The 25,281-nt window shown below is 45.3% G+C and overlaps 1 protein-coding gene across 2 annotated transcripts; it reads left to right on the top strand.

Moving 5' to 3' along the window:
• Window positions 1–10,460: 10,460 nt before the first annotated feature.
• Window positions 10,461–13,991, top strand: LOC115579795 (microfibril-associated glycoprotein 4-like). 2 transcript variants are annotated; one of them, XM_030413464.1, is made up of 7 exons: window positions 10,461–10,559; window positions 10,974–11,030; window positions 11,195–11,344; window positions 11,598–11,636; window positions 11,772–11,868; window positions 12,415–12,582; window positions 13,287–13,991. In XM_030413464.1, the coding sequence occupies exons 2-7, from the start codon at window positions 11,025–11,027 to the stop codon at window positions 13,538–13,540; spliced, it is 714 nt and encodes a 237-aa protein (XP_030269324.1). In that variant the 5' UTR covers window positions 10,461–10,559; window positions 10,974–11,024; the 3' UTR covers window positions 13,541–13,991. The 2 variants fall into 2 exon arrangements, with proteins under 2 accessions (XP_030269324.1, XP_030269323.1); XM_030413463.1 differs by having other exon boundaries at window positions 10,505–10,573.
• The last annotated feature ends 11,290 nt before the right edge of the window (window positions 13,992–25,281 follow it).

Below are 25,281 nucleotides of genomic sequence, written 5' to 3'. Positions count from 1 at the left end.
ATTTACTGCAGTGTATTGTTGTCACGCGGTCGTATCTGAGGATGTTAAAACTACGTTAGCTAGCGGTCTACAAACTTTATCTCTCGAGAGGGAGTCTAACACAGTTTCACGGTGTGTTAGAACATGGATTAAAGTTACACCGGAATATCCCTTTAAATGTGGCTATCAATAACAATGAATATTTATCAGTGGTAATTATTAATTATGATGAATAATAAGACCAGCTCCGGGCTTCGATTCGATTCCGGTCCAGAGGTTGACGATTTGATTCTAAACCGATTCTCGATGCAGCAATTTTTTTATATTAATAATAATAATAATAATAATAATAATAATAATAATAATAATAACAATAATAATTACATCTGAGTTTGCTAATCACTTCCTACTTACTACTTGGTGCTTTCAAAGAAAAGTATTTATACTGATACATACATTTACTTCCAATATATTTAATTAATAAAACAAATGAAATGATTGTGGCAAGTCAACCGTCACCGTTTCTTGGGCTACTCCCGCGACGGCTGCTTGGAGACCGTCTCGACTCCTGTTGCTGCTACCGCTGTGAGCATCTCTGGGAGAGGGGGCTCTTCTGGTACTGTCACATCTCCACCCGGCGCTGGTGCTGAATGGTCCATTTCACTGCGGGACAGCAGAACACCCGGCTGGGAATGCCCTCCTCTGCTCCGGCTGCTAGCATCGCTGATGCTAACATCGCTGATGCTAGCACCGCTGATGCTAGCACCGTGCTTCGCTCTCCACCTCCACAATACATCCTTGTTGGGGACTCCATGATAAGGTCTGTTGCAATTCCAAATGGCATTACTTATTCCTTTCCTGCTGCAAAAATCCTGGATTTACACAAACACATCCCTGCTATTGCCGACCGTCAACCGTCTGCCCACACGATCCTCGTGCACTGTGGCGTGAACAATCTCAGGTGCAGACAATCAACAAAGCTACGCGCGGAATACGAACAGCTTGCTTACCTAATAGAAAGCCTGGGGAGGACCTGTATATTTTCTGGGTTGATTCCATCTACAGTATCAATCAGTGGTTATCGGACTTGTGCTCTGCATGTGGGTTTGGTTTCATTAATAACTTTGATACATTCTGGAAAAGGACTGATCTATTCTAGCTGGACAACTTCCACCTCAACATCAAATGTCTCACTGCACTCGCCTCCCACATTACCACACATCTCCCCTGTCCCACAGATTGACGCCACAAGTCCACCTCCATCTCCACTTCACACCCTGCACACATCCCAGTCATTACAAACAACAGACCACTACACATCCACCGTCCCATTACACCTCCCTGCCCTTCCCGTCATAACCTGAAACATGTCAACATCAACACGGTCTCACAGTCAACCAGCCCACATGCAGCCCTCCACATGGCACTTTTTAATGTTTGCTCCCTGTCGAACAAGTCTTTTATCATCAATGACCTGATTTTAGAGAAACAACTTGACTGTTTATTTTTAACTGAAACATGGCTCAGCACTGATGCACCAGTATTTTCTAACAGGAGTGGTAGGAGAGTTGGTGGGACTGCAACAATCATCTCAAACTCCATAATAACAAAGGACATTTCTTTTAACAACTATACATCATTTGAATACCATGCCTTTGTTTTAAGTAGTCCTCCGATTTTATGTATGACTATTCATAGACCACCCAAGCACCATCCCTGTTTTATCAGTGAGTTTTCCGAACTTTTATCAATTTTACACTCAACTTACAATAAGGTTTTAATAACTGGTGATTTTAACATACACACAGATGATATTTCAGATCCCACTGCGACTGAATTTTTAAATCTTTTAAACTACCTGGAATTAAACAGCACATCACACAGCCCGTTCCCTCTCCAGGAACCATCACCTTATCACGGTGGAGAGGTTTGCGTGTCCCAATGAACCTGGGAGCTAGGTTGTCAGGAGCCATGTGCTCCCGGTAGGGTCTCCCAAGGCAAATTGGTCTCAGGTGAGGGGCCAGACTAAGTATGGTTCAAAATACCCCATGGAAAATAGAGGTGTGAGGCGAGAGACCCTGCCCGGAGGAAGCCCGGGGCCCACGTCTGGAGCAAGGCCCGGACGGAGGGCCCGAGAGCGAGCGCCTGGTGGCCGAGTCTGCCACGGGGCCCGGCCGGGCACAGCCCAAAAGAGCAACGTGGCACTTCTCCCTCCCCCATCCCGTGGACCCACCATCCGCAGGAGAAACCGCTGGGGTCGGGTGCGATGCCACATGGGTGGCGGTGGTGGTGGCGGGCCTCGGCAGCCCAGAACTGGGCAGCAGAGGCTGACTCTGGGGACGTGCAATGTCACCTCTGTTGGGGGGAAGGAGCCGGAGCTGGTGCGGGAGGTTGAGCGCTACCGGTTGGATCTGGTGGGGCTTGCCTCCACGCACAGCATCGGCTCTGGATCCAAACTCCTGGAAAGGGGCTGGACGCTATTCTTCTCCGGAGTTGCCAAAGGTGTGAGGCGCCGGGCGGGTGTGGGGATACTCACAAGTCCCCGGCTGAGCGCCGCCGTGTTGGAGTTTACCCCGGTGGACGAGAGGGTCGCCTCCCTACGCCTAAGGGCTGGGGGGAAAACCCTGACTGTTGTCTGTGCGTATGCACCGAACAGCAGTTCAGAGTATGCAGCCTTCTTGGAGGTCCTGGCTGGGGCCCTGCAAGGGGCCCCAGTGGGGGACTCCGTGGTCTTACTGGGGGACTTCAACGCGCACGTCGGCAATGACGGAGATACCTGGAGGGGCGTGATTGGGAGGAACGGCCTCCCCGATCTGAGCCCGAGTGGTGTTCTATTATTAGACTTCTGTGCTAGTCACGGTCTGTCTATAATGACTACCATGTTCGAACACAAGGATGCTCATAAGTGTACGTGGTACCAGAGCACCCTAGGTCGAAGGTCAATGATCGATTTTGTGATCGTATCATCTGACCTCCGACCGTGTGTTTTGGACACTCGGGTAAAGAGAGGGGCAGAGCTGTCAACTGATCACCACCTGGTGGTGAGTTGGTTTCGGTGGCAGGGGAAATCCCTGGAAAGACCTGGTAAGCCCAAACGTGTAGTGCGGGTAAGCTGGGAACGTCTGGGGGAGGCTCCTGTCCGAGAAGCCTTCAACTCCCACCTCCGAAGGAGCTTCTCTAGCATCCCTGTGGAGGCTGGGGATATCGAACCTGAATGGTGATGTTCAAAGCTTCCATTGTTGAAGCTGCAGCTGTGTCCTGTGGCCATAGGGTCTTAGGTGCCTCAAGGGGCGGCAACCCTCGGACACCGTGGTGGACACCGGTGGTCAGGGAAGCCATCCGACTGAAGAAGGAGGCCTTCAGGGACATGTTGTCCCGGGGGACTCCTGAGGCAGTTTTGGGGTACCGACGGACCCGAAGGGCAGCAGCCACAGCTGTGGCAGAGGCAAAGCAGCGGGTGTGGGAGGAGTTCGGCGAGGCCATGGAGAAGGACTTTCGGGCGGCGCCAAAGCGCTTCTGGAAACCTGTCCGCCACCTCAGGAGGGGGAAACGGGGAACCATCCAAGCTGTGTACAGCAAGGATGGGACCTTGTTGACTTCGACTGAGGAGGTCATAGGGCGGTGGAAGGAGTACTTTGATGACCTCCTGAATCCCACTCAGCCACCCTCTGTAATGGAGACAGAGCTGGAGAATGATGGGGTATCATCGCCGATTTCCCTGGGTGAAGTCACTGTGGTAGTCAAACAACTCCACAGTGGCAAAGCCCCAGGGATCGATGAGATACCACCAGAAATGCTGAAGGCTCTGGGTGTTGAGGGGCTGTCTTGGTTGACATGCCTCTTCAACATTGCGTGGGGGTCGGGGTCGGTGCCGAAGGAGTGGCAAACAGGTGTGGTGGTCCCTCTCTTTAAGAAAGGGGACCAGAGGGTGTGTGCCAATTACAGAGGTATCACACTACTCAGCCTGCCTGGGAAAGTCTACTCGAAGGTGCTGGAAAGGAGGGTCCGGCCGATTGTCGAACCTCAGATTGAAGAGGAACAATGCGGATTCCGTCCTGGTCGTGGAACAACGGACCAGCTCTTTACTCTGGCAGGGGTCTTGGAGGGGGCCTGGGAGTACAATCTCCCAGTCCACATGTGTTTTGTGGATCTGGAGAAGGCGTACGACCGGGTCCCCCGGGATGTTCTGTGGGAGGTGCTGCAGGAGTCCCTTCTCAGGGCCATCCAGTCCCTATATTCTCAAAGCGAGAGCTGTGTGCGTATACTCGGAAGTAAGTCGGACTTGTTCCAAGTGGGTGTTGGCCTCCGCCAGGGCTGTGCCTTGTCCCCAATCCTGTTTGTGATTTACATGGACAGGATTTCGAGGCGCAGTCGTGGTATGGAGGGGCTACAGGTCGGTGACCTTAAGATCGCATCACTGCTTTTTGCAGATGATGTGGTCTTGATGGCATCATCGGCTGTAGATCTACAACGCTCACTGGATCAGTTCACAGCTGAGTGTGAAGCGGCAGGGATGAGGATCAGCACCTCTAAATCTGAGGCCATGGTTCTCAGTAGGAAACCGGTGGATTGCCTACTCCAGGTGGGGAATGTGTCCTTGCCCCAAGTAAAGGAGTTCAAGTACCTCGGGGTTTTGTTCACGAGTGAGGGGATGATGGGGCGGGAGATTGACAGGAGAGTCGGAGCAGCGGGTGCGATGTTGCATGCGCTCCACCGCACGGTTGTGACGAAAAGGGAGCTGAGCCGAAAGGCAAAGCTCTCGATCTACTGGTCAATCTTCGTCCCTACCCTCACCTATGGTCATGAGCGATGGGTCATGACCGAAAGAATGAGATCGCGCGTACAAGCGGCCGAAATGGGTTTTCTTCGCAGGGTGGCTGGGGTCTCCATTAGAGATAGGGTAAGAAGCTCAGCCATCCGGGAGGGACTCGGAGTAGAGCCGCTGCGTGGAAAGGAGCCAGTTGAGGTGGTTCGGGCATCTGATGAGGATGCCACCAGGGCGCCTCCCTAGGGAGGTGTTCCTGGCACGTCCAACTGGGAGGAGACCTAGGGGTAGACCCAGGACCAGGTGGAGGGATTATATCTCTTCTCTGGCCTGGGAGCGCCTGGGGATTCCCCAGTCAGAGTTAGTCGATGTGGCCGGGGAAAGGGATGTCTGGGGCTCGCTACTGAAGCTGCTGCCCCCACGACCCGATTTTGGATAAGCGGTTGACAATGGATGGATGGATGGATCACACAGCCCACTCACAACAGAGGACACACCCTGGACCTGGTCATAACATATGGCCTGTCCACTGGTGTGTCCTCTGTTGTCGACCTGGCTGTGTCTGACCATTATTGTGTGTTTTTCAATATCTCCAGTTTTATCCAACAGGAGGCCCCGGTAAGAACAGTGAGGAAGCGCTACCTTATATCCTGATGTGGCTGCAAATTTAATTGAAATTTTACATAATAGCACTGCTGACATTTTATCTGCACCCTGCAATTTTATTGTTGATAATGTTAACAGTAAACTCAGGTCAGCCCTAAATTCAGTGGCTTCGCTTTCCACAAAAACGGTATCAATCAAACCTACACCACCTTGGATAAAGACTGAAATAAAACAACTGAAAAGAAATTGCAGGAGCGCAGAGAGAAAATGGAGGCACACAAAGTTAACAGTTCATAATGACATATTCCGGGACAAACTCAAAACCTACAATAAAGCAGTAAAACAGGCAAGAACTTCCCATTTTTCACAACTCATCTCAGATAACAAGAACGACCATAAATTCCTCTTCTCCACAATCGCTCGTTTAATTAATACTGATTTTAAAGTCCGTGTAAAGCGGCATTTGTGTTATGAGTTTGTCACACCAAAGAAACATGTATCATTGACCACTGAGCCAAATTTGAAAGATTAAAAAAATTGTTAAGTATATAAACTTAGGTCTCAAAATCATGGAAAAACAAGCACTTCTTTCTGCTGTGAAACGCTGGGGGCGTGTCAGTTAGAGGCGCTGGAACCACGCCCATGCGGCGGGGGCTACACGTCATGTTAATGACGTCGCTGTCTCCCCAGGTGTTCCCCAGGTGTTCCCCTTGTCTATCTAAACCCGAGGACAGTTTATAATCATATAGATGCTGTTATAACGTGTAGTGATTGAGATCCTGACCCACTAAACATCCTGGAAAGTGACGGAGTGAAGTTTTTCGCGCTAAATTACATAATTATACATAATCACCATCAGTAAACAGGACGCTGTCTGACTCTGTCACTCGCGGGGACGGAGGCTGTTTTCTGGGGGACAGTTTCCTGAAGTCTCGGTCAGGAGGGCTGGCGGTCGCGGTGATTTATTTTCGTCAAACACTCGGTGAGTTAAACACTCTTGTGACAAGCGTGACAGACGCTGTTTTGTGAGCAGAAATGTGAGGAAGAGTCGGGAGGACAGGGAGGGGACGGACAGGAGGACAGACGCTTCTCCACATACAGCTGTGGGATTTGTTTTCCTCATATAAGTTGCTAAAGACAGTTATAGTTACTACGTTACTTTTGTTCGGTCATGTAACGTTGCTTTGTGGGACATTTCTCTGTATTTAGTTAAGTGAAGGACCTGTGCAGTGAAGGACCTGTGCAGTTGACTGTCAGACCGACACGCCCTCGCTCCGCGCCTCCGGATTAGCCGTTCACACTGGGACGGCTCACCAATAATGCGACCCTGATACTACCTCCACATACCGCCGGTGGGACCCACCGTCAACGGGACGGAGAGGGTCGGCTGCGGTGGCGGCCACATTATGCCGGTGGGACCCGCCGTCAGTGGGACGGCGGTCAGCAGCGGCCACATCTCCTCGTCGGCGGAGGAGAGGATGCAAGCCGGGGACGGAGTTGACCAGCATCAATGGACTCCCCCGTTTCCTTACGTTGTCATCCGAAGGAAACTTAAATAAGCTAACAGCGCCGTCACCCTGCACACTGTGGCATCCAGGAAAGATGCCGAGCGATGTGGAGGAGACATGGCTGGTTAGCTGACTGGTTGACTGGTTAGCTAGCTGCAAACTATTGTAAGCAATGCTATCCGAGACTGGAGAGTGAGTGGGAGAACCACTGAAGCTGACGCGCTGAACGTATTTATACCACTTCCGCAGCAGGGCGGGGTTTATGCAAATCATATGGCCGCGTTACGTAACGCGGCCATGATTTGCATGATTTCTGACCCGCCCATTAAATCCTGAACACAGAAATGTTGAAAAACTGTTTGTGAGCCTAGCTCCAAAATTAAATTCTACATGGCCGAATGGCTTTTACATGTTTTAAGTAAACACATTTATGACCTGTTTAATGTGTTTAGAAGAAAATGGCTGATTTTGGTTTACACGGACTTTAAGAAGTCCTCCATAGTTCCAACAAAAGATCTATGTGAGGGCTTTGCAGACCACTTCAGAGGTAGAATTGATGGCATTAGATCCCCTCTTTTAGAACAAAACAATGTTGCTTTTAACAGACCGGAACAATCGCTTTTATCTGAGGAGACAATGGAGTATTTTGTCCTGGTTGATGCAGAAACACTCGGTAGAGTTTTCTCCCGAGTTAACCCAACAACCTGCCTTTTAGACCCAATTCCCACATCACTCTTAAAACAATTGTATGCGTTCTTTGAGTTTGAACTTTTAAATCTTGTGAATTGCTCTCTCCAGACAGGTGTCTTCCCCACTGCCTTTAAAACGGCAGTGGTGAAGCCCCTTCTGAAAAAGAGCAATTTGGATCCTGATATTTTCACCAACTACCGACCTGTATCCAACTTACCCTTTTTAAGAAAAGCTGGTTTATATCCAATTAAATGATTTTTTAAACAGCAACAATATTATATATATATATATGGCAACTGTGGCTTATTGAAACTACAGTCGTTGAACATTGCTGGCAGTAGCTAATTACAGGTTGTCAATGCAAATAAGAACAGGTTCCCAATCAACTTACCTGGCCACATAAAGGTAAATAATAATGAGGGGTTAAGCTTTTCTCTTGTAACTGCTATTGCCAGGCAGGAAGAGGTGGGCGGCACCGTGGACGGCGCTCACAGTAGCTCATTAGCATTTAAAGGGAAAGGCACTGAAACCAGCCACCTGGAGCAGGGCTGTGAAACTGGTGTTTCAAGAACCCTGCTGTGCTCAAAACTTTTTCAACCAAAGCATGTTACTAACATTCCATTTAGACATCAAGGAACCATGTCAAGAAGCAGAAATTACCATAATATGGGACCTTTAATGCAAGCCGGGTAAAATTAATGGTAACTGGCAGATAGTTTTCTAGAGACATCTACTGATTTTGATATTCAACATGATCATTATTCTTTTTGTTAGGAATGCCAAAAAGGAAGAGGTGGGCTGACTTCTGTCATGTAAGTGGAGTTATGTGACAGGAGGGAAACAGATTATAGTAAGTTTATAATAGTACATTCATATTCTTGCATTAATGCCATGTAGGTGTTCAATGAAGAAAATATCCGACATCAACTCATCCCTGTTAGTGCTCTCAGAAACTAAAAAAGAATAGAAATGAAGAGAATGAGATGGAATAAAACGATTAGCATCTTAAATAATAAGAGAAATAAAATAATACAATGCAGTACAATAAAGGCTAGGATGAAAGATTAGTTACAACAGATTAGAACAACAAAATATATGTAAAATAATTAATAAAAAGCAGATAAAAGAACAACAAAAGAAAGGAATTTTTCCTAATCAGAATCAAATCCTTCCTCCCTGAGATCAAGCAGCAGAGATTATGTGACAATAAACAAATACTACTGACGGAGTTTTGGGGTACCTAAACAGAGTAGTCTTGCATGTCACTGTTTCTAAAACAGGGCGTTTCTCTTGGCTGTGTTTAAAAAGGGCAAACATTGAGAGTATACCCACTCCTCCAGGGACCACTCCCTGAAGACAGCAGCATGATGATCTGTCCTGTGCAGCAGATCTACAGGAACATCGTACAGCAGAAATTAGATCATGTGCACTAGAGACTTCCACCGAACCAGCCGGCTGACTTCTGGTTCAGCGTTTGGTTAAACGTTTGGTTCTGATTATTAACTTAAGCTTCACAAATTAAATGAGGCAGGAATACGTTAGCATACTGAGCAACAACATTCAGCTCAAAGTTAAAGTTATTATTGTTATTTAACAGCACGGCTGGAACACGGATTCTGTTCCGGGTGCCACTAAACTCTCCCCTGGAACACAATACGACACAGCAGCCCCTTAGCAAAAAGTAGTATACTTGAAGTTCATTTTATTAAGTATGCTTGAGTATAAGTATAGCAAGTATACTATGGACCATGTACTTACTAGAAAATATACTAATTTAATACTTCTTCGGACTAAATTGGAACATTTTAAGTTTACAGAAGTACACTTTCAAGTATACAACAAGTACACTCATCTATATACTACTAGTGTACTAAGTATATACTTTTAGTCCACATTTTAGTTTATTAACATGTAAGTTTACAATAGGGGTAATACCTTAATGCAAATGTGTGTAGTGAAAAACATCTTCACTCTGCTAACTTAAATGTAAGCACAAGTCAATGACTTGACCTTAATCTGCACTTAGATCGAGATGTACTAAGTATTAGTATTGGCAAGTTCTGGCAAGAGATTCACTAATTATTACCACACCCACACACAGAGGCAGCTGACGGGAAGTCTCTCCCAGAAAACGCCCCTTCACTCACGGTGCCAACGTTTTTATCATCTTTGTTAACTCAACACCATTTAACCACATAACAAGGATGTGAATTAACCCGCAACCGTCTTACACGTCTTATTCACAACCACATTCAGGAACCATAATTACACCAACAACAACAGAATAGAGTCTTTGCAGCACACCCACAAGGGCGTTACAGTATACTAAAGTACAAGTATAAACTTTAGTATTAAAGTATAAGTGTAAGTCTAAGTATTAATGTACTAAGTCTTAGACTATTCTTTATACTTTTCAGTATAAGCCAAGTATACTTCACTATACTTTTCTTAAGTATATAGAATATAGTATATAAAAAGTACACTTCAAGTATACTGCCTCTGTTTAAGTATGAAATAAGTGAAGTTGTAGTACACTTGTATTAACTACTTTTTGCTAATGGGCATCCTGCTGAACGATGGCTGGCTTGACTTCAGACAGAACTTCAAATATTGACATGAGGAGGAAACAAAATATCAGTTTCATTACACAGTATCATTTTCTTAGTGTTTATCTTTCACTGAACACTTGAACCGTTACCTCTGACAGATGACAAATGCAACACAAGGGAGAAAAACACAAATGCAAACTCATCTCTTGGCAACATGAGAAGAATCAGCCCCACAACTTCCTGGCTGTGTTGACATTAGAATATTTGTCCATTCAGTCCTGCAGAGTTTCTTGTTATTGTGTATTAATTGAATTTGTATTTTCCAAGATCCGCCTGTTGTGATGTCACGGTGCCTTCTGCAGATATAAGACGGGACGTCGTGATGCTGCGACAGACTGAAGGAGAAGCAGCAGTTTGTCTCTGTTTCCTCTGAAGGTGAAGCCTCTTCAGTTCAACCTGCAGGTGAGTTCAGACAGGTGAGCATCCGACCAGGAGACAGATTCACTTTTGTCTTTTTGGGATTCTTCCTTCTACCCAAAATGACCAAATTAGCAAGAAGTTGAGCTGAAGGTTGTAAACGTTTGGTCACGTTGCAGTAATATTTGTTACCCAGGCTGTGACTGTGTCGACTGACGCCACATTTTATTTGACTTGACTTGATTGAAATTGGAACATTTTAAGTTTACAGAAGTACACTTTCAAGTATACAACAAGTACACTCATCTATACACTACTAATGCATAAACCTGCGGCGATGGTGAACGTTGCTCCAGCCGGACCGACTGTTGATTCTCGTCACTCCCTGTTGTCCTGAGCGTGGTGTATTTTCTGCAGTCTTGTATCTGTTCTCTGATTTAATTCTTCTTGTGTCTGCAGAGTCTCAGACAGATCCACATCAGCCGACGTTACTTCCAGCAAAAACTGACGATGAAGGTGAGTCTGTGAACTGATGTCTGACAGATGTCAGAGTTCTGTCAGTGTAAAGAGGCTTGTGATATCTGACTTTGACCACACCAACCTGAAACTAGAATCCAAACTGCTCAATCAGTGTGTACGATTCAAACCTTGGTCCAAATGACATCATGTCCTGTGTTCAGCTGCTCTCGGTCGTCGTCCTCCTCCTGGCTCCAGCGCTCACCAGCGGCATTAAAAAGTATCCGAGGGACTGCAGTGTCATCCATCAGGACAAGAGCCAACGCAGTGGAGTGTTCACCATCTACCCTGATGGACCCAGGTCTGCTGTCCAGGTACACTTCCTCCTCTCGGGGTCGCAGGTTGACATTTCTGTAAACCAGCAGGTGTTTTCCTTTTGAGGCGGACGCTGAGTCAGATCAGAGGATCATCAGATGTCTGACCTGATACTTCCTGTAGTGTTTCATCCTAATCTGGTCCTTTCAGTCAGTAATCATCAGACATCAGCCCGTCGTGGCACACACAGCCTCATGTATACAGTTCAGACAGCTGTGACTTCACTAACTGACTGTGTGTGTGTGTGTGTAGGTGTACTGTGACATGGACTCACTGAAAGGAGGCTGGACGGTGAGTACTGAACTGAACTTCATCCACTCATAGCTGAGTGGTTTTAATATGAGGCTCCCATCACAATAAATAACATCCCAGTAAAACTGTGTTGAACCCTGAGCTGTCAGGTGTGTCGTGTGTTCGTCCCTCCAGGTGTTCCAGAGGAGGATGGACGGCTCGGTGAACTTCTACAGGCCCTGGGATCAGTACAAGAGGGGCTTTGGGAGCGCTGCTGGAGAGTACTGGCTCGGTGAGACGGAACCAAACTAACCATGAATGAATGAATAGTTTCATTTCAGTTACAATATAACGTACTTAAATTATGTGCAATCAGCTGACAAAATATTACCATACATGCTTCCACTAAACATTTTCTCACAACAAAATTTTAAACAAACTATTTAACCGAAAAAGGAATAGGCTGAAGCCGAGGCTTGTTTTTGCCTCTCCTGTACAATCCATAAATTAACGCAGAATATCAGTAGTACAAAGAAGAAGAGAAAAAACAAAAACAAACAAAAAAAAACATCATGTGACCTCATGAAATCAGGATTAGGATCACTGTAACACAAAAGAAAAGACATTTAAACTCTAAGAAAAAAGCCAGAACCGCCCCAACAAAGTGAAAGTCACTGCTGAGAGAGCAGAAACATTAAAGTAAAGAGTAAATCCAGGAGTGAGGCTGAAGTCTTCAGATCAGTCGGTGCTTCCTGTAACTGTACATAGTTTGTTTATGGACTGATATACTGTGTGTGTGTGTGTGTGTGTGTGTGTGTGTGTGTGTGTGTGTGTGCAGGTCTGGACAACATCCACCACCTGACTAAAGGCCGTAGAGTTGAGCTCCTGGTCCAGATGGAGGACTTTGAGGGGAAATCAGTATTTGCTCATTACACTTCGTTCTCTGTCGGAGGAGAATGTCACGGATATTTACTGAAGGTGTCTGGATTCAAGAACGGAGGGGCAGGTCAGTGAGTCGACGACGGGCTGAGAATCATTCTTATAGGAGCACGAGACGTCCTTGACTAGAGAGTTGACCACAGACTACAGGACCAGCGACAGAACAACAGACGGGCATTAAACGCACTGATATGATTTTTAATGTAGTTAATAACCAGAAAAGCACGCTGGCTTCATACTGAATGACGAGGCCGGATGAAGTCTGACATCCTGGTGTTTCTGTCACACTACATTTCACATACAGGTGCATCTCAATAAATTAGAATATCACGGAAAAGTTAAGTTCATTAAAATATTGAAACTTTCATACATCAGGCCCAGTAACACCACAGTCAGAACACCAGCTGCTGGTAGTTCTGTCGTGTGGGCAGGTGAGTCCTGCAGGAAAAGGAAACCAGCGTCTCCAAACTGCAGAAATCTTCTGTAACATTCTGGCTGTAATCACCAAACTTCAAACTAGAATATATTAAAGTTTCCCTTTTTGAATGAAGTTACGGAATAAAAGGAACTTTTGCTTGATATTCTAATTATTTCAGATGCAGCTGTACTTCATGTTTGTTGGAATTTGATGGTACGGCAGGTGTGGTTATTAGAAATTAATAATTATTGATCATAATTATTCAAATGATATAAATAAAAAGTAATACAAATTCTGATGAAATCACAACTGTTTCTTCAGTCCATCTGTGGTTCTTGTATGTGTTTCTGTAGGAGACGCCATGAGTTATCACAACGGACAAAAGTTCACCACCTTGGACAAAGACCAGGATGCCTTTGGCAAGAACTGTGCCAGAACTTACCTGGGAGCGTTCTGGTACAGGTCTTGTCACCAGGCTAACCCCAACGGGGTTTATCGTTGGGGGGCTGATGGAACTCTGTATGCTCTCGGAGTGGAGTGGTACAAGTGGAAGGGCAACAACTACTCCCTGAAGAGCATCAGGATGGAGATCCGTCCTGTGCACTAGATCTCCAGAACCGTCGTACAGCAGAATATCATCAGCTGACCTCTTTAGTGATTTCTTTCTCTTTTTTATCATTAAGCATGTAATCTCTTAATGGGCCGTGCAGCAGTTAGCAGCAGCAGCAGCAGTTAGCAGCAGTTAGCAACAGTTAGCGGCAGTTAGCAGCAGTTAGCAGCAGTACTGTGGTGTGTATTCCCATACTCATGCTGCAGTCTAAACGTGTCATCCTGAGCGAGGGGAGAATCTGACCCGCTGCAGTGACTCCTTCAGCTGGACTGCTGCTCCATGTGAGCCAGCAGGACCGTCGGCCCGGCAGAACTTCATGAATAAACATCAATGTTTAGTTTCACGTGTGTTAATCTCTGCACTGTCCTGATATTTGGTGGAGGGTTAAACCTTAATGTGAATCATAACCTGCTGTACGATGACAATAAATAAGAAGCTGAGCATCAAACTGATGTGATCTGACGTGTTCTTCCTCTCAGCTCTGTAAGGAACGCCTCCACAGCAGAGACACTTTACACTGACGGGTTGTAACGCTCGGAGAGTTTCACAGCATGACAACATCTCAGAAGACATCAGAGTTTCACCATATTACACAGTTATTATTATTATTATTTTTATCAGTTAACAGAATGAAAACAAGAGTTTCAAATGTTTAATGATAATTTCAAATACCATTGTATTCTTTCTACTAACAAAAATGTGGTAGAAGTTGTTGTGCTTCATGTAACATTAATAAGAAGTTTGAGGTTAAATGTGGCTATCAATAATAATATTTATCAGTGGTAATTATTAATTATGATGAATAATACGATTAGCTCGGGGCTTCGATTCGATTCCAGTTCAGAGGTCGACGATTCGATTTTAAACCGATTCTCGATGCAGCAATTTTTTTTTATGTACATTTCCATGAAAAATAATATTAATAATAATAATAATGATAATATTAATAATAATAGTTAAATCTGAGTTTGCTAATCACTTCCTTCTTTTTTCTCACTGTGTGACTACTTGGTACTTTCAAAGCAAAGTATTTATTATGATCCATACTTCATTTACTTCCAATATATTTAATTAATAAAACAAATGAAAGGAACGTGGCAAGTCAACTGGAAGGTTACATTTGCTAGCAAACATCCAGCTTTGCAAAGAACCAAAAGGAAAAGAAAAGTGTTCCTGTAGCAGCATACATGTAGTACATTTAGGGCGTTTTCACACCTACAGTCGGTTTGCTCTGGTCTGAATCAGGGACAAACTTGTTACGATGTTGCATGTTGCCTCGAGTTTGGTTTGTGTTCACACAGCAGCATTTACAAGTGGACCAAAATGTGTGATGCACGAGGAAACTGCTCTATAATTGGTCCGAATTTCGAAAACGACGCAGCAATTCAGCTGAATTTAGCACCGAGCAGACAGGAAGTCAAGCAACGAAACAACAACAGTATCATATCCGGTTTCTTTTCAAAATAAAACACTCTGTGTTGACACCAGCACACAAATCTCAAAAAAGAGACAAACACAAGCTCTTCTGCTGATCCTTCGGTGGGGAACACTTCCTGCTGTTGTTTTGTATAACAGAGACTTATAACTGCAGTTGCGAGTGATCATGTGATTATCGCGGGAACTCCTCGGACTTGCGACGTCAGCTGTCTACCATCCTGCAACCGATGGGGGTTGCTGGACGGCGGAGCAAAACCGGATCGGGGCGTAACGCAGCAGACACGTATCCAGTGGAAATTCAGGGTTAAGCACTGATGCTTCCTGCAGTTGGGTCGGATCGAGTTTGGATAATTTTCTCACCACAAACGAACCATACCAGAGTTTGTTTGGAACCGGACTGAGAGCACCTCTTCAACAAAGTCTCGGTTCAGTTATTTTGGTCCGCACCCGAGTGTGATGGATGTGTTCACATCTTCCCAAACAAACTGCACCAAGGGGGTAAACACTCCAGGGTTCGATTCAACCAAACTAAATAAGGCAGGTGTGAAAACGCCCTGATACAGCTGCAGCTGGGTGACGGTCAATACAGGTGTTAGTATCACAGGTGATCTGGACGTCTCACACTTTGCCACAGCTGACTGACCTCATGCTGAGTTCGGGCTGGATTTCAACATACTGTGCGGGCTGTCTGACAGTGTACAGTTCTCACATCAAATTGGATTCAGCTTAATAAGGATGTATGCGGCCGGGATCGATGGCTTTAAGTTACCATTTGAATGCACAGCGGAATGACAGAAATACCCGCTAGTTAGTTACAGGTGTCGCAAGTTAACCTGGACGCTGCGCACTTAACGCCACAGCTAACAGCCAACAGCTAACAGCTAACGGCCAACAGCCAACGGCCAACTGCTAACAGCCAACAGCTAACAGCTAACAGCTAACAGCTAACAGCTAACGGCCAACAGCCAACAGCTAACAGCTAACAGCCAGCAGCTAACAGCTAACGGCCAACAGCCAACGGCCAACAGCTAACAGCCAACAGCTAACAGCTAACAGCCAGCAGCTAACAGCTAAGGGCCAACAGCCAACGGCCAATGGCCAACAGCTAACAGCCAATGGCCAACAGCCAACAGCCAACAGCTAACAGCCAACAGCTAACAGCTAACGGCCAACAGCCAACGGCCAACGGCCAACAGCTAACAGCCAACAGCTAACAGCTAATGGCCAACAGCTAACAGCTAACGGCCACAAGCCAACGGCCAATGGCCAACAGCTAACAGCTAGCAGCTAACCGCTAACAGCCAACAGCTAACAGCCAGCAGCTAACCGCTAACAGCTAACAGCTAACACGCAACAGCTAACAGCTAACGGCCACAAGCCAACGGCCAATGGCCAACAGCTAACAGCTAGCAGCTAACCGCTAACAGCCAACAGCTAACAGCCAGCAGCTAACCGCTAACAGCCAACAGCAGTCTCCACGCTGCTCTCAAGCCACTTGGCGTGAACAAATGCCTCAGACGTTCCACCCATGAGTTGTTTGTGAGTACAGACATTCACGACACATCCCATGTGTGCAAGGCCGTCAGCTGTCCGGGCGCTGCACTTACGCGCTTCTGGGTTCCGCGTCTTGCGTTCTGTCAACATTACGTTGTCAATTAACATGTAGAAAATAGATTTTTAACATTTGTGAATCGATTCAGAATCATCCACGTCCGAATCGCGATTCATCTAAGAAACGATTTAATTTCAGCTTGTGTAACGTCTCAAAGAATCATCTTCAGCTTGGATCATAATGATTTCACTTTTCTTTTTTCAGTCTTGTGTCTTAATCAGCATCATAACTGCTGCTGAAGCCTGATGATGGTGTTTCTCTGAGTTATCAGATCATCACGCTCAGGATCAGTGGCAGGGGGTCAATCTGCATCCCAAAATGCAACGGGACATTTTTTAGAAAATTGCACTGTCTCAGCAAACCCACTGGAACAACAACGTGTGTGTGTGTGTGTGTGTGTGTGTGTGTGTGTCCCTACAGATCCTGTGGTTTGCACACAGCGCTGCAGCCGTAACAGATGAAGATGGATTAGCGTCTCTGCGTGTCTGTCTTAGGGAAGCAGAAACAGGACAGAGAAGCACCGACACTCGCAGCGGAAACACATTACTCCGCCCTGCCAAGGTCCCCTGATGAAAGCTTCAGCAATTCTGTTGGCTGGTTATCAAAACCAAGACGCAGCAGTTCCTCTCCTCTGCCTCTTTCTATGTATCCGTCGCCTCCCTCCTCCTCCTCCTCCTCCTCCTGCTGACTCAGCTGAGGAGATGCTGTCCTTCTTTTGTTCAGTGACATTTCATGTCTCAATGTTTGGGTGAACGTTTGTCTCCTCTTCGTAACATGAGAGACATTCTACAGACTGCATCATCTGTCAGAACAAGACGAGGAGCACAGTTGAGTCCACATCATAGTTCAAATGTATCACAGTCCAGGCTCAGAACCAGGAAGTTCAGCTCAGCAAAGAAAATAAAAAATAAAGCGCAGCAGGTATAAACTTTGAGATGTGAGGATAAAAACACACATCATAACTGAGACACTGACGTTTCAAAAATACAGAACATTGACAGAACACTGCGTGCTGCCGTGTTTGAGTCTTGCTGCTATCAGAAACTGTGGTGAAAATCAAAGTGATGCAAAAGATACAATCTGCATCATTTGTCTGCTGAGCGCACACAGTTGTGGGTTGGTCTGGGTTTGATGGCTGTTTGTCAACTGCATGCAAAGATACTGATTTTAAAGTGAAACTCTCGCCAAAAAGCAACCGAGGCTTTATTTGGGATTGAATATGAGTCAAACCTTCGTGTGAAAGCATAATTACGACGAAAGAGGCACTTTTAAGATTTACCGTAGTTTCGGTTTTGGGCACATTAATTTTGAACGGGAGTGCATGGGGCAAGACATGCTAGCATCAAAATCGCTATTTTTAGAACACTAAGAAGGCTCGACACAACATGAAACTTTGCTCGTAGCATCACCAGGGTCTCTACTCATGAACAAGAGCATTGAGAACATTGTTTGTGTACACAGAGTTTATGAAAAAGAAGGTTTTTGAACTACTCACGTTAGCTGCTGCACCTCCTGTGCGTCACCGTCATGCCAGACAAAAAGTGTCGATCCCCGAGTGTGACCTGACAGGCACGTTTGAGGAGCGGTTCACCATTACTCTCCTGCCTGTCAGGTCGCATTCAGGGATCGACACTTTTTGTCTGGCATGACGGTGACACACAGGAGCTGCAGCAGCTAACGTGAGTAGTTCAAAAACCTTCTTTTTCATAAACTCTCTGTACACAAACAATGTTCTAAATGCTCGTGTTCATGTGTAGAGACCCTGGTGATGCTACGAGCAAAGTTTCATGTTGTGTCGAGCCTTTTTAGTGTTCTAAAAATAGCTATTTTGATGCTAGCATGTCCTGCCCCATGCACTCCCGTTCAAAATTAACGTGCCCAAAACTGAAACTAGGGTAAATCTTAAAAGTGCCTCTTTCGTCGTAATTATGCTTTTACACGAAGGTTTGACTCATATTCAATCCCAAATAAAGCCTCGGTTGCTTTTTGGCGAGAGTTTCGCTTTAAGGCTTGCTAGCGTGGCGTTAGCTCCCTGGCTAACAGCTGAAGTCAAGTCTATAAGTCGACCACCAGACGCTGTCAAAGAATAAACTACCAGACCGGAGACTCGTTTCTCTGAGTCTGTGAAATTGGACAGAATGCTACTGTGAGATCGGAGGTCTCATGAAGACGTTTGCTGGCTAAAGTGCAGTTTTGACCTGACCTGGTCTGTGTGTGTGTGTGTGTGTGTGTGTGTGTGTGTGTGTGTCATTCCCGTCACAGTCCAGCGCTCTCACGGATCAGTCAGTCTGGCAGGTCATTAACCTGACAGAGGCAGAGCGATACCAATCCACCTCCAAAAGGTCAGAGAAAGGTCAGATTCATACGCAGCTCATCTGACTGATACCGACACCAGCGCGCCGTCTTCTATCAGTCCACCATCCCCAGACAAACACACTCGTCTTCCTCTTTTGTTTTACGCCCTCCCGGAGACTAAATGTCAGAGAAGTGACCTTTTGACAGGAGGTCATCGGATCGCGTCTGTACACGAGAGGAGAAAGAGATTTACAGGACGGACGTGATGGTGTAACAGTGTCTCCTGGTTAAACTGCTCTCACACAGGAACAAGAAGCAAAGTCTCAAAGCTCAGAGGACATTATATGACATCATCGTGACGACTCAACTGATGGTCAGAAACTTTAGTTTCTCCTCGCTGTCTCCTCAGATCAGACTGTGATCACAGCAGATGAGCTGTCTGGAGACATCTGGTGTTTCTTTGGTTGTTTCTCTGTTTTAAATGAAGTCTCCAGTTTTACTGTGAAGCTCCAGAAATGTTTTGTTAAATTATGACAACATCTTTCTGTGGTTAGCGCTGTTACCTCACAGGTGGATGATGTCACCAACCTGATTCATGCACGTTCTCTTACTTACGTTACATAAATTAAAGATGAATCACTGTTTACTCAATAACATGAGCTGGTTTTCAGAGAGAAAGTGCATTAATAACTCATCTGCACCAGCTCCTGACTGCAACGCTCTCACTGATCCATACGGGCTGAACCAGCAGCGCTGCAAGAACTGACACTGGAGGAGAACAAGACAAACTTTGCCTCTGGCTTCTGAGCCGGCTGCTGCGTCTGACACGTCCAGAGTGACGCTGGGCTGCACAAATCATGCCTGCAGGCCCGCTTCAGCCAGCTTGGAGAAAATGTACACTTTGAGCAATAAATGTGAAAAAACAGCGTCTTAGTGTGGAGCTCTGCACAGACGTCACTTCAGAGTTCAAACATTCAGCTGGAGGAACAAAAAGAAAACTCAGCGTGGACCTGAGGAGCCTTTAATGTCCACATCAACACACAACACAGTCAGAAGCTGTCACCTTCCTGCTGAAGCATCTAATAAATACTAAATCATAGTTTTTTCATCACCTGCCGTTAGTTAACTGTCAGGCTTCATCAGCGCTGAGACGTGTTAATTATCATCCATCATGCTGTTTTTAAACGTTGTCTCAAAATATAATTTGAGAGTTTTTTCTTTGATCGAAGCTCATTAGGTGACGTGTTGAACTCACGGCGGGACGTTAATGTTGTTTTGGGAGTTCGATTGGCTCGATGCAAACTCAGCTCTCTATTAGCGGCTGCTGTTGTGTTTGGACTGGAGGGATGTGAACACGCTGTGATCGCACACACGAGCACATCATTATTTCATAATGACACAATATTCCCTCGTTTCAGCCTCATTTTCTGACTTCATCTCCGTTACAGCTCCCGCAGAAATGAAACCAAAATGCTTATAAATCTGCAGGTGATTGTGGGCATCACAGTGTCTCAGCCAACACCAGCTCATTATGTTAGCACAGACTCAGAGCTGAGGACAGGAAATCACAGCTCATCCTGTTAAACCTGCAGTTTAAGTCATTAGACAAATAGATGTTTTCTCTCGGTGTTCCCATCAGTCTGAGCGAGCTCGCTCCGTCTGCTGTTTGGACATCCTAATGCCTCCCTCTAATCACAAAGCATTATTATCATGTAGAAGCCTTTTTATCTCATCGGACTGCTGTTAGAATTATAGCCACAAATAAAAACCAGCGCGTAAAATAATGTATTGGTTGTTTGTGAGGTTGTGAGCAGGCTGCAGAGCCACAGACGGATTAAAGGTTTCAGTAACGATGAACAAACTCGTTGCTTCAGAGGATGAACACTTACAAACTGCTCTCAGTGAATGTGTGATGATGATAGGTCATGTACACACTGTACGAGACAACAGCACCACATTACATTCTGTAATTTATTATCCCCAGTTAGAAACTTCCTGTCTGCACATCTGCAGGCTGGACGCCGTCAGACTGGAGCTGATCTGTGGACTTTGTCCTGTATGGATAAAAGATTATATGGACTCTTGCCAGAAGTGACGTGGTTCAGTGTAACACGTGGATCAAACACACATCAGGGGTCCAGGTGGGGGTCCAGCTCGTTTCAATGTCAGAACGGCTCTCGTTGATGCCGGTGACATTGTTCAGATGTCTCACAGCTTCACTTCTCTCTAAATCAGCAGAATGTTTCAGTTTGACTGACTGAAGGAGAAATATTCTGCAGTCTCATGTCTGGAAACAGAAGAGCAGTTCAGGTTTCTGTCGAGTGTTTCCTCCAGCTGACTGACTTCCTGGGGCCACATGTATAAAACTCTGTGTGTTCAGGTGTACAAATCTGCCTCCATTATCCTGAAATTGTATGCACATGCACAAGCTTTCTGATCGTCCCCACCATTTTCTATAAAGGCTGTAAACTAATTACCTGGTTTGCATAGAAAGGACCCGGATTTTGTTTTGTTTTGTGCAGAAATGCTGGAAGCAACAGTCGAAAAGAAGTTTAATTTTATGGACTGTGAGCTTGAAATAATAATATTTCGACTGAGCGTTGAAAACAAGTTTTATTTGAAGGCTTAAGTTCTGGCATCAGCAACAAAATACAGCAGGTGGAACGGCAGAAAGTGACAGAAACGTTGAACGCTGTGAGTTCAGAGCCGCAGGCTTTTAGAGGAGTTAGAAAGAGTATGCTGATTTTAAGCAAGCGTTCGAGAAGCAGCTTCATGGTGGACCGGAACATCAGCACGGGCCCTGAAAACTCACCCTCGCCTGACTCACACAGTGACAACGTCCTCTAGCAACGTCACAGCAGCTGCTGTCATGTGGCACAGCCATTATTCACAACTCGTGTGATCATTGGGAAGATTTAGAAAATTACACAATTCAGTGAAAAGAACTGCAGTAAATACATTTTCCCCAGATTCACACTTTTCTTCTCCTTTGTTGCCGACTCTCAACATCACACTGAAAGTGGAATTAATCACTTTTTCATGTGTTTGCATGATTCATGCATTCGACCTCTGGAGTGCCAAGCAGAGAGTCGTCAGAGTTGATTGGCTTCACCTGGTGTAGGTGTGGCCGAGCGGATCACATGGACGGATCCTCGAGCTGCACTCCTTCTTTTTTTTTTCAACATGACTTCATTATGACTTATGTTTAGTCTCATCAATCCTTCTTTCCCAGTTCAGGACATTGTGGACACTCGACTGTCAGAGTGTTTGAGACAATCTGTAAGCAGCAGCATCCTCGTGAGACTGAAACGTACACAAAGTTTAACGTACCAGAGATGTAGACAGACACTGTCAGGTGCCAGCTGGCTTATTTTACACATGTGATTTGTTAACTTTTCTTTTTCTGCACCTCCAAACCTTGAAAGATGTGTTAAATGAAACGCAAGAATTGTAAAATGTGTGACAGGACGTGTCCTTAAAACTACTGTGTGTTTATACAACATCATCCTGTTTGAATGTTGACCAAGAAAAACTTTGGACCAACATGATTCAGCTGGTCGAATCAGTCGAGAGTCGAGAGGTTAACACAATCCACAGTTAAACTTTGTTCAGCCTTGCAAACAGCCTTGACAGAATTCTATTGAACTTTGTTTTGCTGTCTGTCACCGGGAACATTTTGTGCACACAACACAACAGCGTGTTTTTGTGTCCGTGAAGAAAAACACAGCTCACAGACTCTCTCAGACTGAAAAAATCCCCAAATCTGTGAAATGAAATGAATAGGCACAAAAACCTGAACTCTAAGTCATCGTTCCTCCCTGTTCTGAATCATAAAAAGCATCACAGAGCTTTTCCAGAGAAATGTTGTAGTTAACGGTGACATCCTGTTGTTGCTTAGTAACAAGTCCCCTGACGACTGCCCTGCTGTTCAGTTTGAAAAGATCAGAGTCAAGGTTAGCAGCTGTGGCTTCACCTACCTGGATTGTTATTAATGACCTCGTCCCTCTGCTGGCATGATGAACAGCACCTGACCTGCCACTGAACCCTGGGAGCCCTGAGAGCGACACAGCAGCAGCTCCCACAATAGATGACACGGAGGACAGGAAATTAATTTACCTGATGTTGTTCAGTAAAGTTCGAACACAAGAGAACAAACAGAGCGAAACACCGCAGGACAGATGGAAGTCATTTTCTTTTATTAAACTGCCATCTTTTTTATTAACGTTTCCTGCATGTCGTTAAAGGAAACAGTGAAAAAGTTAATTGTCTGCTGGGACACCAGTCCTTCAGATTTACGCATATAGATTTATGAAGATGGTCGTAAACATTACGAGCAAAGTTTAGAAGTAAAGAAGTGCCTCGCAGCAGTCAGAGTCACAGAGGAAATAAATTACATGTACAATAAATATGGAAGATAAATAAACAGGGAAAATTAAATGTAGTAGCTCATCTCTGTCCTCCGTGACTGCTGCTGCTTCATGGAGAAATGAAAAGTGTTGTGACGGTGGAGAAAACTTTCATAATGTTCACAGGTGATCCTGTCGACACACTGACCAGAGGACAGATGTGTAAACTATATTCAGGTGTAGACGTCTGTGGACACTGAACAGGAGACATCTGTTCCCACGTGTCTCCTCAAACATCTGAATCTTTAAGTGTACTCAACTTTTTGGCGCTTTATGTTGCCATTAAAGAGCCTTTTTCTTTTGACACTACAGCGTCTGTAATCCTACACACAAGTGGAAACATGTGGAGAGGGAAAAGGAGAGGACCTCAAATTAAGCTCTGAGGGACCCCAGAGGCCACATCTGTCTTTGTGTCCTCCTTATACACAAATACCTGTTTACAAAAGGGAGACACTGCGGCGGTGCTCTTCTCTCCACGGGTAGTGGTTCAAAAAACATATTTATCAGTTCAAGTATTTATAAGGTAAAACTTCAACACCTTCATTTGTCCCCTGAAGAGAAGAAAAGCATGTTCTGCAATATTTAGCTGGATTCTGATACCTGCACATTGGCTCTTTCATACTATCATAAAATACTTGTGGGTTGTATGTTTTCTCGTATTTTGGGGCCTTGTTTCATTATAAAGATGATCCAGTCTGTGAACTGTCTCCGCGTTCTCAGCAGCAGCATCTCTGGCAGCAAATACAGGTCATTAAAGTGTGAGAGCAGATTTATGGAGGCGGATCAGGCCACAAGTCAGCCAGGCAAAGGCCGATGAAACATTAATAACTGATTGGCTTTTAAAGAATTCAGGAGTGGATGATCCGCTCGAGGTGTGAAACATGAACTTTCAAAGGACAGAGATACAAATATATATAAAGTATTTATGGAGGCACACAACAGTCACATTCAAAGAAGAGTAACAGATGAATAACACAAGCATTTAATATCACACAGTGTCAAAACACAACTTCAGCAGACACGAGAGATCCTGCAGTATTCAGACCAGATAGCTCATAATGCAGCGGAGCAGCTCCAACACACAGCAGGGATTATTCTGGGATGACAGGTATTATTGAGTACAGACGGTTTCAAGTCTTTAACAAGCCTTTCCTTCATTTGAGCTGTCCGTCAGGCACAGACCACAGCAGTGTTCACCTGTTGAAAAATAGACTGCTTCTCTTATCTTTGTGGAAAATGTCTTTTGTGTGACTGAGCTTCAGACGTGTTACATGTTCAGAGGTCTTGATCTCCTCAAGAGACTTCTGTTTTTGTCTCTTTTCCATTGTTGTACTATCAATGCCTGTCTTTATCCTTCAAAATATAAAGGTAAACAACATAACATCCAATTTAAATACTCCTGAAAACTGAGTTAACATCTGCTAATGATGCTACAAACGCTGATAAATGTGTCTGTCTGTCTGTCCAGACGCAACGAGGAGGAAGGAGTTTACTCAGTGACTTAAAACAGTGTTCATGTGAAGACAGACCCAGAGTCAGCCTGTAAATACCACGAGAGACATGAATCTGTAAACAGTCACTGTTGATCTGACTCACCTGTCAGCACGGAGCCCAAATGTTACTAACAAACAGCCACAGTCTGTTCACCCTGCTGCCGTCTGACAACAGATACAGAAGGATCTGCTGCCGTAACTCCAGACTACACAGCAGCTTCACTCCTTTCAGGCTGGACACACTGGATGTGTGTGGCGTACCTCCAGACTACACAGCAGCTTCACTCCTTTCAGGCTGGACACACTGGATGTGTGTGGCGTACCTCCAGACTACACAGCAGCTTCACTCCTTTCAGGCTGGACACACTGGATGTGTGTGGCGTATCTCCAGACTACACAGCAGCTTCACTCCTTTCAGGTTGGACACGCTAGATGTGTGTGGCGTACCTCCAGACTACACAGCAGCTTCACTCCTTTCAGGCTGGACACATTGGA

The sequence above is a fragment of the Sparus aurata genome, chromosome 4 (genome assembly GCF_900880675.1).
Source record: "Sparus aurata chromosome 4, fSpaAur1.1, whole genome shotgun sequence".
Lineage (NCBI taxonomy): Eukaryota > Metazoa > Chordata > Actinopteri > Spariformes > Sparidae > Sparus > Sparus aurata.
Note: the sequence above shows the minus strand (reverse complement) of the source record. Positions and strands in the feature narration are given on the sequence as shown.

Coding starts and splice junctions, on each gene's coding strand:
- LOC115579795 (XM_030413464.1), top strand. Junction 11,345..11,597: donor GACCCAGGTCTGCTGTCCAG/GTACACTTCCTC, acceptor GTGTGTGTGTAG/GTGTACTGTGACATGGACTC. Junction 12,583..13,286: donor ATTCAAGAACGGAGGGGCAG/GTCAGTGAGTCG, acceptor GTGTTTCTGTAG/GAGACGCCATGAGTTATCAC.